Source organism: Pomacea canaliculata, linkage group LG3 (assembly GCF_003073045.1).
Source record: "Pomacea canaliculata isolate SZHN2017 linkage group LG3, ASM307304v1, whole genome shotgun sequence".
Lineage (NCBI taxonomy): Eukaryota > Metazoa > Mollusca > Gastropoda > Architaenioglossa > Ampullariidae > Pomacea > Pomacea canaliculata.
Genome location: NC_037592.1, coordinates 42,648,239 through 42,660,475, shown reverse-complemented (window position 1 = coordinate 42,660,475; position 12,237 = coordinate 42,648,239). Strand labels below are relative to the sequence as shown.

At 43.6% G+C, this 12,237-nt stretch overlaps 1 protein-coding gene across 2 annotated transcripts in view; it reads left to right on the top strand.

The window, feature by feature from the left end:
• The window catches only part of LOC112560615 (exocyst complex component 1-like), a 34,669-nt gene that overhangs the window by 19,167 nt on the left and 3,265 nt on the right, over window positions 1-12,237 (top strand). For both annotated transcript variants that reach the window (XM_025232552.1, XM_025232550.1), the window contains 8 exons: window positions 2,008-2,031; window positions 2,586-2,666; window positions 7,283-7,409; window positions 8,550-8,633; window positions 9,440-9,593; window positions 10,033-10,053; window positions 10,235-10,359; window positions 11,085-11,207. In XM_025232552.1, coding sequence (XP_025088337.1) covers window positions 2,008-2,031; window positions 2,586-2,666; window positions 7,283-7,409; window positions 8,550-8,633; window positions 9,440-9,593; window positions 10,033-10,053; window positions 10,235-10,359; window positions 11,085-11,207 — 739 coding nt within the window. The remainder of the gene's footprint in view (window positions 1-2,007; window positions 2,032-2,585; window positions 2,667-7,282; window positions 7,410-8,549; window positions 8,634-9,439; window positions 9,594-10,032; window positions 10,054-10,234; window positions 10,360-11,084; window positions 11,208-12,237) is intronic.

Sequence of the window (12,237 nt, the reverse complement as noted above, 5' to 3'; positions counted from 1 at the left end):
TGCAGCCCATCATGCTAACACACCTCTTTGGCCCGGACTTCTCCTTGACGGGAGGTTGGTGTGGCCCATACCAATCAACCGGATGGTTGTGTATTGCCCTAGCTTTGCTAGAGGGCTGTGGCTTGGGTCAGTCTGGTCTTCATACTTGGAAGGCCAGAGTATATTCCTTATTTATGCCCTAAGTGGTACCACTCGGTCACATCCCCTTGTCAGGCTTCATGGTGGGTGGGGAGCATAAGGAACGAACCATATTCCTTTCATTATGGTAAAAACAAAATCTAATCTGGGTAAATGCATACAAGAGAATGAATCTTCAGATAGTGAGGATGAGGTGAGAGAGGGTATAAGAAAGAATGTTGAGTGGGCCTGGCCCTGTTTTCTTGTAGTGGAGGGTGAAGAGCTGGCCCAGCCGTTCTCATCTGTCACTCTTTTCGTAATGGCAAAAGGTTCAAAAACATTTCTCCCAACATTTCTGCGATTAAATGTTTGTGTTCTAGACAATTCCTTGTCCAACGTGCAAATCAGAAAGCTTTTGGGGCCCTGTGCCAATGGGATGGAAAACAGTTCTTCGACCGACCCATAAAAGTAACTCCACACCGATCCCTCAACTCTTCTAAGGTGGTCATTCCTTGGCCTGACCTTGCCAGGTGTCACAGCTTGACATCAGGTCAGAACTGACATCCCAGGGGGTCTCAGTGCTGCAGAGAGTCACCATTAAGAAGTCAATACCTACAGGCACTTTGTTTCTTACTTTCTGCCTTCCTAAAATACCTGACTTCATTGAGGTTGGGTATTTAAGGGTTAAAGTTTTCTCTTTATCTTTTCTCCATTGCACTGCTTCAACTGTCAGTGTTATGCACATTTGTTTGCATGTTTAGTTCAAGGGGAAAATGTCGGTGTATTGTGCGGTATGTGTAAGTGACTTAATGTGTGTGACATTGTTTAGCTCAAGTGAAAAATGTCAGTGTACGATGGGTATGTGTAAATGATTTGAGGAGACAGCAGGTTTGTGATGCGCATTTGTTGGCATGTTTAGCTCAAGCAAAGAATGTCAGTGTAGTATGTGGTATGTGTGCATGCTTCAGTCTGGTCTTTATAACTGAGTGCTGCATGACTGTATGTATAGAGACAGCAACATGACAGCAAAGATTGTGTTAGCAGAGCAGTATGGTGAGTGAGGGATTTGTATGCATCATCTTGAATAGATGATTTTGTGCTGGTGTATCTCTGAGATATGAAGGTGAAATCAGCAGAAGACTTGCCATGGCTGCTTGTAGACAGTAAACCAATTATTAACTGCTGTGGAACTAAACATTGCTTGCTTATAGGACAGTTGCCATTTGCATGATTTGCCCAGGATACTGGGATACAGTTGGTGGCAAAACCTTGATGCTGTGTCTACCTTTTATCCATTGTTTGTATACAAGCTTATGACCATATAAATGGCTCAGTGGCAGGTTTATCTGTATGCTGGATAGACTGGTGACTGAAGCTAGTAGAGCAGGCGTCTCTTCCCACTTTTTAGGAGAAAGCCAAATTAATATGACAAGAACAGAAAGAGTAAAAGCAACGCCAGTCGTCCACGGTGCCCTGACTACTGCACATCCACCATTTGTGGTGCTATTATTTGGGCTGTCAAATGAGTTCCCTGAATGCCAAGCTCTCCTGCTATTGTTGGTCTGTCAGACTAGTCAATCAGCAGTAGGGAAGATTTTCAGTTGTGTAGCAGTTCTTTGAATTCCACAAACATCATATTTTTGACACTCATACTTTCAGTTGAACATGTAATTATTGAAGAGTAAACATCCCACCCTGAAAATACTGAGAAATGTATCTGAATTGAGTATTCGCAATAAGATATTTAATAAGTTTGAGCAGTCATCAGGAATACATGTTAATGGTCATTTGACAGCCATATTTTAAACATTTAATGCTTATTTATATAACCATAATACAGTCATGTTTTGCACATGTAATTAATTTTTCTTTGTTGTTTTGTATTCCTAGGCGACAGATCAATGATGAGGTTAGGTAAGTCTTGTAAATGCTGATTTATAGATAAGATTATTTAAGTGCTTACATCAAGGCCACACTTTTATAAACTTAGAAAACAACTTTCAAAATCCGCCCATAAATAGACAGTTCAGACTTTGGAGACAAACTTTTAAACATTTTTTTCTAGATACATGATTTGTAATATTTATTTCAACGACAAACTTACAAAATGTAGAGATACATTCAACACACTTAGAGAAAGCGCATTTTTGCCTTGAATATACTTGTGATGTTGGTAGATAACTGATAGTGTCAGGGTTAGGGATCTAGACAACTTGGTTAAAAATAGTGTTTGTAACTAGACACAGGCGATTTTTCTGTCTGTATGCTTTGTTTCATCTGGTCAATTAGAATTCAGAGGTCAAACCTTAAAATTGGATGGAAGAGGAGGACAAGATGCAGGACACATTATCTCCTTACTATTATTGATGGTCTTGTTTACAGGCTTGCATATTTGGGCAGGTTGTTGTTGGGCACATTTTGTATTTGTAGTTGCCTACAGATGTTAGTCTAAAGCCTATCTGCTGCAGGGCCATGATGGCTGAGCTGTTCCCAACACTTGAGACAGAATTGGAGGCTTTTCTGTCTTACGCAGAGAGGCAGGACAGCATGTGAGTCCAACTTCCTTAGGGTAAACTCAGAAGTCAAATGCTAACTGATGGTGTTTATCAACTTTTACATTTGTTTACTTATCCATCAGCTGCCTGGCATATAAACTTTGGCTAATCACAAACTGAGTGTGATAGTATCAGTCCTATAAACTTCTGAAATAGGGTATTTTCATAGTGCTTGGCAATTGGAACACTAAGATCAGCCTATACCAACAACAAGCAAATTTGGCCTTGGAGAAACAAATGACAGATGCCCAAGGCTTCTAGAGTTTGCATAGAGCCACAGACTCAGCCTGGACAATGCCCTCCATCGTCATAAGGAATCGAGGATGGGTAACCCAGATGGTTCAGTCCATAACCAGTACTCTCCATTGTCACAAAAAATCTTCTTCTTCTTCTTCGTCGTTCACTCAAATGGACACGCCTGCCTCCTGCACGAATGATGCTGTGCGCCGCAGGTCCTCCAGGTTGCCGTGTAGCTTCCTCAATACTGGCGTCTCATCAGTCCAAATGCGGTGCCTGAGTTCTTCGTGCATGGGGCATTCTTGCAGTAGATGTGCTGTTGTCTGACTGCCTGTCTGGCACGGGCACTGGTCTGTCTGGCCGATCCGGAGCTTGATGTATAGATGGTGGTTGAGACGGTTGTGGCCTGTCCTCAGCCTGAAAATAATGACCTGCTCAGCCCTTGTGAGCAGGTAGTATGGGTCGTACAAGAAATCAAGGATAGATACCTGACATTCTCTGCATGGTTGTCCATAGCCAGATTGATTGCATCCTACTTCTTAAACATTTTAAAGGCAACTAGATTGTGACCTGACAGACCTGAAAATCTTATGGGAGGAGGTTGAACTGGCCATTTGCCAAGAAATCATTGTCGCGTTGCGCCCCAGCGTCGCCGGAAGTACGCTGACAGCCACTCACACAGCCGGCCAGACACGCACAGACACTCGGCCGGAGGCAGTCAGCGACTTACCTCTCGAACCCGTGCACGGCACAGACCACGACAAAGACGGGAAAAACGATACAAGCACGCAGTTTAATAAAAATATAAACACGAATACACGTACACACTCACACACACACACACACACACACACAAAAAAAACGGTTAAAAAACACACCTGCGAGCAGAGGCGGCGTAATGGAGTACTGGGCGATCCGGAGAAATGCACAAATGCTGGGACTAATTTAGTGTTTTATTGTTCGTAACCCCCACCGTTTGTACAGTAATTTTGAAAAAATATAACTAACAGAGGGCTGCTGTTCAGGTACCTTGGTACAGTGATTCACACCACAACGCAGAAAAGAATACAAAGTGCACTGTTGGCAGCAGTCAGCATACAACATCATTTCTGTGCTGTTGCCTCAGGCAGGCGCTATAAAGAGGTCCTTCGTGCCAGCAGCCATTCACAGAATCGCTCTCTTCGCACAACAGCGAGCTGCACACCCCTCTCCCTGCTGGACCAGCTGTCTGATCTGTTGTTATTATGCCGGTTTAAAGTTAAGACATGGATTCTCAATTAGAACTTAAAAAGTGTTTTACTGAACGTCAATTTTTTGGTCAGTTTAACACAGGTAGACTTAAGGTCGGGCTGAGAGCGGAGTCCCGCCCCATTTGCCCGCCTCGCCTCGGAAACCCAGAAACCAAATGCCCTAAAAGGTGCCTCACCCACAGACAGCAGCAGGGTCGCGCACACGCGCTGACGAGGCGATGAAGACGCAGGGTCGACACCATGGCGGACATCACACAAAAGAGGACGACGACACAGATGAGGAACAGAAAACGTCCAGCGAGATCACAATTATGTTGAACATGTGGCATACGTGGAATACGGAGAAGACGTAACACATGGAGAACAAAACAAATGGAAGCCCAAAACGGCTTGTGCTACGACCCGACGTTCAGCTGCCCTCCACAACAGGAATGGCAGAAACTCTCCCGTGAATATCCGAGAACACTTTTCATACGAAGCTCACACGGCTTAAATGAACAGGCGCAGACTACACGCCCGGCCTCCCGCCGTCCTTTCCGACACAAAACGCTCCTCTCTCCACAGAGCCCAGGTCAGAACTGCCACGAGGAACGCTGCTCTCTGGGGGTCACTACCTGTCGCCCAGGGCTGTGACCAATCGCCAGCGCCCACGACACCCAGCCCATGCCAAGGCGCGTGAACGCTTTTCACGCCAAAACCTTGGACAGGGAAGGGAGGGGCCCGACCAGTGCACCCCCAAAGCTCCCACCGGCAGCACACAGCACTCAAGCCGACGTCGCGTGACGTAACAAGAGCGTGACGTAAGACACGGCTACGGTCAGCGGGAGAAGGCCATGACCTTTTCCCCGCAAACTGTACAAAAAACAGCCGTCAACCGTCGTCTGCTGTGAGCTTTCTTACTGAACAGGAGCGTCCCCAGGCGCTGACAGAAAGGCCGAAATCGTGACACGCGACAATCATCTGGGGTTGACAATGTCAGTGAATTTGCTCAACCTTGACAGAGAAAGAACAGTACCTTACCACACTGTCAAAAAGTTTGAGAGAACAAAGAATGGTTCAAAAAATGGATGCAATCCATTGTCATACCCCTTCCAAAGAAAGACAACAGCAGACAGGAATCAGCCACCCTAGCAAAGTTATGCTGAAGGTGATCCAAACTCACCTGAGGAGCTGTTAGCAGTAGAGCAAGCCAGCATCAGAGCAGGCAGAGCACAGTTGAACAGATCTTCAATGGTCAGCTTAAAAGAAAAAGTATTCAGCATGGTAGAGATCTCTACCATAGCTTCATTGATTTCAAAAAGGCATTTGACAGAGTCTGGGAAGCTTTGGCCATAGCGGTCTATGCAGCTTTAGTCCACTGTTCCTCTGTTGGTCCCATGATCATTTGAGGTCGTGTGGGTAAGCTTATGCTCTTTGCCACTTTGGTGAAGCATACAGATGATTCGTGTATCAATCATTGTCATCTTTCAAAATGTTGGTGTGGGTTGGACTGCAGGTTGATTGGTGGGCTGGTCGTCAGGCTTCCTGGTGAGCTCTATGGCAGGGTTGGCGCCACCAGTCGCATACTTTTTAATATACGTGTTATTGCTCAATCTCATGTGGCTAAATGCAGTTCATCCCTAAAAGGCATCAATGCCAGTGCATGAAGGATCAGCCTACTATTTAACTAGAGTCTCGTTTGTTATCACATTTAACCAGACAAAGTGCTCCACCCACTAAGAACAGCTGTATACCACTACCCACTTAAGAAAGAGATGTCAGGGAGTCTCCGAACAGAGTGAGCTTTCCTGTGTTGAGTCAAATTAAGCAGCAGGATCCACTCCTGATGGTGCCTTCCATTGATTGCTTTAAGTTTAAACTTTGCAACCATACTTCTCTTGGAACCCCAGAACTTTGGTTTCCCAGAAGCTTCCCACAGAGTTGATGAAGCAACACTTGTAGATTGCAAGTTGGCATCATTCATGGTCAGAACTATGTCTCTGATTTTCATTCTTGGCTAATGAAGACATGAAGAAGACCGAAGTGATGAGAATCAACAACAAGCAGGAACTCCCAATCCAACTTCAAGGAGAAAACATGCTGGAAACAGACCGCTTCAGGTATCTGAGGAGCATTGTCAACAAGGACGGTGGAGCGGACGATGACATCAAAAGCCGCATCAACAAGGCCAGGCATGCTTTATACAGCCTACGCCCCATCTGGAACTCCCAAGCATTATCCTTCAGCAGTAAGACCTGCATCTTCAACACCAGTGTGCAGGCAGTCCTACTGTATGATTCTGAAACCTGGAGAGTGACAAATACCATCAACAACAAGCTCCAGACCTTTATCAACCGATGCCTACGCCATATTCTGGGAATAAGATGGCCTGAAAAGATATCCAACAGCTGCCTGTGGACAAGAACCAACCAGAATGTCACTAGCCAAAACATCACAAAGCGACAATGGGGCTGGATAGGACACCAGCAAACCAGCCGACACCATTGACAAGCAGGCACTTGACCAGAACCCTCAGGGAAAGAGGAGAGTTGGGAGACCAAAGCAGACTTGGAAAAGAACAGCAGAGAGCGAGGCAAAGGACATCAGCACTACATGGGCCCAACTGAAAGCAGGGGCTGCCCAAAACCGGTGCTGTGGCCCTATGCTCCACGAGGCCCTATGTTGTGGCCCTATGCTCCTCGAGGAGTAACAAGAAATAAACTAAACTTAAAGTTACGGCCACCTATAATGCTCGGTGAAGAGCACCATGGAGGTAGCTAGAGGGTGATCTCCATATAGTCATATTATCTGGTAAGTACTCAAAGCAAGAAATTGTACCACCAAATATGGTATATTTTAGGGTCATAGGCTAATGAGACTACTGTGAGAAAGTATCTATTAGGGATTTGGGTTAATCAGTCAGACTACTGTCAGAATGCATCTATATTTTAGTTTTATAGGGTTATCAAAATCAGGGAAGCTGTGGTAGTCTTGTCCAGTGGTGGCAATCTGTGTTGGCTGTATTTTAAAACTACATTGTCACTCACAGGTCCACCATATACATTAGTATGCATCAGTCACGTCCATGGTGATGATCTATACATTCTGATGATCTATTCTGATGATCTATGCTGTATTCAACAGGTACACCATGTACATGTTAGTACGTATCAGTCAGCATGTTATCAACAATCAGCACATGGGTTCTTTCCTGGGCAAAACCTTCGGCAACTACCTTATCAAGGTCAAGCGAGGATTTGACAAGTATATAGTAAGTATTTTTGTGGCTAAATCTTTAGTAGCTACCTCTCAGAGGTAAGTAATACCTTGTATACTGGGTAGATTATGATTGTGCCAAAGGGTTAATGGTTATAGTGGTCGTGGTTGTTCGTGTAGAAAATCTATTTTCTACTTTTAGTGTGTTTAGTTACTTTGTTAGGGCAAAGTTGTGATTAGAGCCGTGGGATAGAGACAATACATCGTAAACTGGTCAAGCTGGCAGCACATCGGCCCGGCTGACGCGCCAACCGTCTGGCTGCCCCATTCAGCACCGGTGGCCAGTCAGGGCTAGCAACAACATCTACGTAAGCGGCCGCCATTAACGTATGGCCAGGGGAGATAACTGTATAACAGTCCTATTTCAAGCAAATATCTGTATTCACATTATTTAAACCCACCCAGGCAGAGTGATGCTGTTAGTAATCCCAAATTACATCAATATCACGGCTAAGGAACTTCTAGCAAAACAACAGGCTGGCTTCAGACTAGGTAGGAGCACCATTGAGCAGATCTTCAACTGTCACATCCTGATGGAGAAGCATCTGCAGCACCACCAGGATATCTATCACAACGTCAACTTTAAAACAGCATTTGACAGAGTCTAGCGTGAGGAGCTTCGGCATGTAAGGCAAAAATTCAGCTTTGAGAAGGCTTTGTTGAAGTTATCGAAGTGCTATACATCTGTGAACTTTACCCGACTATTGTCTGTACTGTTAAATATCCTTTTGAAGAATAAAGTGAAAAACTGGCCATGACCATTTTTATCTCTTGTTTTTGCCCCATGTTAATGCCTCTTCCTGCTAGACAGCTGGTGACGCAATGATAGAGATGAACACTTTAGTCTCAATAAACTCTCTTTGTTAGGTTTAGATCCTAGCCTTTACTACTGTCCTATTCATTTTTTTGCGACTATGCTATAATTGAGCTGTTCTCTGCTGCTATTCTTCTAGCACTCCTATCTAATCACTGGTGCTGGTCCATCTAACTTCTTCCCAGCTGTGACTGCTGCAACGCTGTTGGCCAGAACTGATTAATTAGTTTCTAATGAGAGGTGATCTGACATCCATGTACAGTCAACTGATAATATTTTTTATTATAACTGCATGAGCCACGAACGATGTCTGTCTATCAGGACATGATGATCCAAGGTATTCGTGAGGTCAGAGTCTCCAAGAAGAATCGCTGTGGGATCATCTCTTTTGTGCATCAGTTTGAGGCAAGTCCCAAGCACAGATGTCTTCACATATTCAGTATTTGAAGATAAAATGGTTCAATTAATATTTTCACATTTTAAGGCTATGCACTTTGATTATATTGATGTTTGTCTTTGAGTTTGTAAAATGCAGATAGACAGTAACACAGTTTGTACACTACAGAAAGATGGACAGGTAGAAGAGTTTATAAACTACACAAAGGTCAACAGTAATATAGTTTGTAAGCTACACAAATACAGTAGCACACTCTTTAAAACACACAAACAGAAGGAAAGATGGTGGGGAAAAAGCAGGAGACTTTACAAAGGACGCCTTTACTAAAGAAATCTGTTTTATGACCTGTTTGCAAAGCTTAGGAGTTAGGCACTGTAAGAAGCTATGGGGACAATTTCAGACAGGAGCTAGATATGTGTTCAACTCCGCATGAGGGTAGCACATTCCATATAGCAATGGGGACAAGCTCAGACAGGAAGTAGGTATGGTATTAGACTCGGGATAGGGGCAGCACATTCCATAAAGTCTCATTATCTTGCCTACCAAGCTTCTTGCCACACTTTGTGGCAGAATCAAATCTTTTCCAAAGTTACCAATAATAATAATGTACCTCTATAGATAAGGTACCTAATTATAGATCCTCCCTTATATATCTCCCAAATTATAGATCATGAACCCCCTCTATGCTGCTACTCTTATTTCTCACCCAACATTTGTGTTGGACTGAAAGTGGTGAGATAATAAGGTGGGGCTGTTCACTGCTGTTAGACTGATGGTGATGAGATAATAAGGTGGGGTTGTGTACTGCTGTTAGGAATTTGCAAATCTGGCAGAGGCAATCTTCAAAGGATCTGATCGTCATACAGACTTGAACAAAGCTTACACCAAGCTGGTCCATGTATTGTATGAGCAAATCCAGCGTGTGGCTTCAGAGCATCAGAAAACTCCACGTGAAGTTGTCCTTATGGGTGAGCATTTGCTGTGTTGCAGATAATATCATGCTATATGTACGACTGTGACATGTTGTATCCTGCCATATGTATCATCCTGTCATGTTTTATCATGCCATGTTCCACCATGGTGTTTTATCATGTCACATGCACCACTCTGTCATGTCTTATCATGCCATCTGTAATAATAATAAAGATTTATATGTCTGTGCCACTGTCTGTAGTAGTCTTTGTAAATATCCTATCAATACCATTTAAAATGTTTTTTAAAGTTATCAGTATCATGCAAAATGCTTTTTGTTGAAATCCCCTCTCAGCTTTTTTTTTTCCACCATTCCATCTGTGACAATGATATCAGGGTGGTTTTTTTTTTTTTTTTTTTGGCAGTATACAGGTTACAATTTTATGGTACCTAAAAATTTGTCATTTGGAATGTTGACAATACTTTTTTTTTCAGAAAACTTTCACAGAATGTTTTGTGAGTATCCCATTTAATTATTGATTTCACACTGGCTAAAGATAAATTGTACTTCAGAATTTGCTATTTGTTATGAAGATTGTGCTTCCAGATCATTTGTCAGAATGTACACTTGAAATGCCAGGTGTGTGACTCGGGCATGTAAACTGGTGACAGTTAATGAAAACTGATGACTGTGTAGCGATCCTGTCACATCTAAAGAATGCAGGCCTAGAGGCAGACAGGAAGGAGGCTAAACAGCGATACACAGACAACATGCTGGCCTACACTATCACCCTGCTGGGCCGACCACTGGAGAAACTGCATGTAACTTCCTTCACCTTCTCTTTTACTTTATGGGGCAAGAGAAGAGTGTATGTGTAAGAGATAGAGAAGTGGCTAAAGAAAATCTGTTGTCATATATTGCTTTAAGGAAATGTACAGAGGTTGTATGAAACTCCACAGCTTACACTTCAGCTCTGCTGGAAACTGTATACAGGTCTCTTGTTGAGAGCATCCAGACGTTTGAAAATAGCCGCCTGATATGGTCACCTTTGTCAAGGGCAAGGCAAGACTGGCCAGAGTCATCCACCAGGCAAATAAAATTATTGGTACACCATAGCTGCCACTGTCTGACTTGTACCTTCATGTAGTCAGAAAGATGGCATACAACATCACCTCAGACTAAAAACACCCTCTCCATCCCAACTTTCAGCTGTTGCCCTCGGGCAGGCGTTACAAAGTGTCACATGCGCAAACAACTGACTACCAGAGGTCCTTGGTGCCAGCAGCCATCGCCATCCTCAATAATAGGCACAAGGACTTGAAGGGCTACCATACTACCTGGTATCCTCCTTAGGAGGTTCACGTGTATGTGTGAGGCGTGTGTATGTCTGCACATTATGTTTGTATGTGTGTATATATGCTTATATTTTGTATGTCTGTAGTGATTGTGAGCAAAAGAAAAATTTCTGGTCTTGGAAGGACAAAGTTTGAATTAATTTGATTCTGCATTATGTAGCCTATAATATGTCTCTTGCCTTTCTGTCCAGATTTTCTTCGAAGGTGTGGAGGCACGCGTGGCAGCAGGAGTTAAGAGAGAGGAGGTGGGCTTCCAGCTAGCCTTCAGCAAGCAGGAGTTACGCAAGGTCATCAGAGAGTACCCTGGCAAAGAGGTAAGTGCTAAGGTTACCCTTTGTCCTCCTTTATGTGAATATGTTGGGTCATCATATAAAGATGGAATACTTCTGTCTTAAGGACAACCTGTCGAGTTTTGTGGAACTTCTTAGATTAACAGGACAAGTGTCATCTTAAAGACTGCAGACCATGTAATACTGTCTGTCATGTAAACATCAAGTATGCCTCCAACTGTTTACAGTATCCTTCATACCTTCATCTATCCCTTTACATTCTGTGTCTGTACATATCTCACTGTTCACCTCATGACTGGTCTGTGCAGCGAGAGTGATCTATCTTGGTCGTGAAGATATGAAGATGACAACCAGTGATGGTGGGGGATGGCAAAATCAGTTATTGGAAATGAATTAGAAAAAAGAGCTGGAAAGAGAGAGTAAATGAGAACAAAACTTGATGATGATGATAGGTGTGAAACTCACACGATCATTAATGACAGTAGTTGAGATTTGGGGACAGAAGTAAAGCAGATGGATAGGAGAGAGAGATATAAAACATCTCAACAATCAAGAAGACATGATGACCATAAATGAAGAGATTTAGGGGAGAGAAACAAGCAAGTGGGCTGTGGAGAGAGAGATGTGAATACTTGATACAGTACACAGTCAAAGCAGCAGCAGAAACCTAAATGCTCCTCATGTTATATTGGAAAGGTGTGTGTGTTTTTTGTGTGGATATGGTGTAAAGGGTGTATTTGTTCATTGTGTAGCAGGAGCGCTTGTTTAGGGCAGCTTGTACCACTGACAGTGCTTGTTCCCTCCACCCTGCATCGCCTTCCACCCCATGCTTGCTCGCGCAAGCCGGATAACAACAGCGGGTGATGTCGCACCCAAACTGTCCAGCATGACTAGCAGGCAAAAGTCAATGCTTGCACCTGATTACTAAAAGGTGGCCTGCTCGGAAAAGCAATAAAACTTTGATTGTGAGCAAGGGAGAAGTACCATTTTGCCACAAGGTGCAATGGGCCCCCTGGAAAGTGGCTGGCATCAGTCAAACCACCCCTCTAAGTAC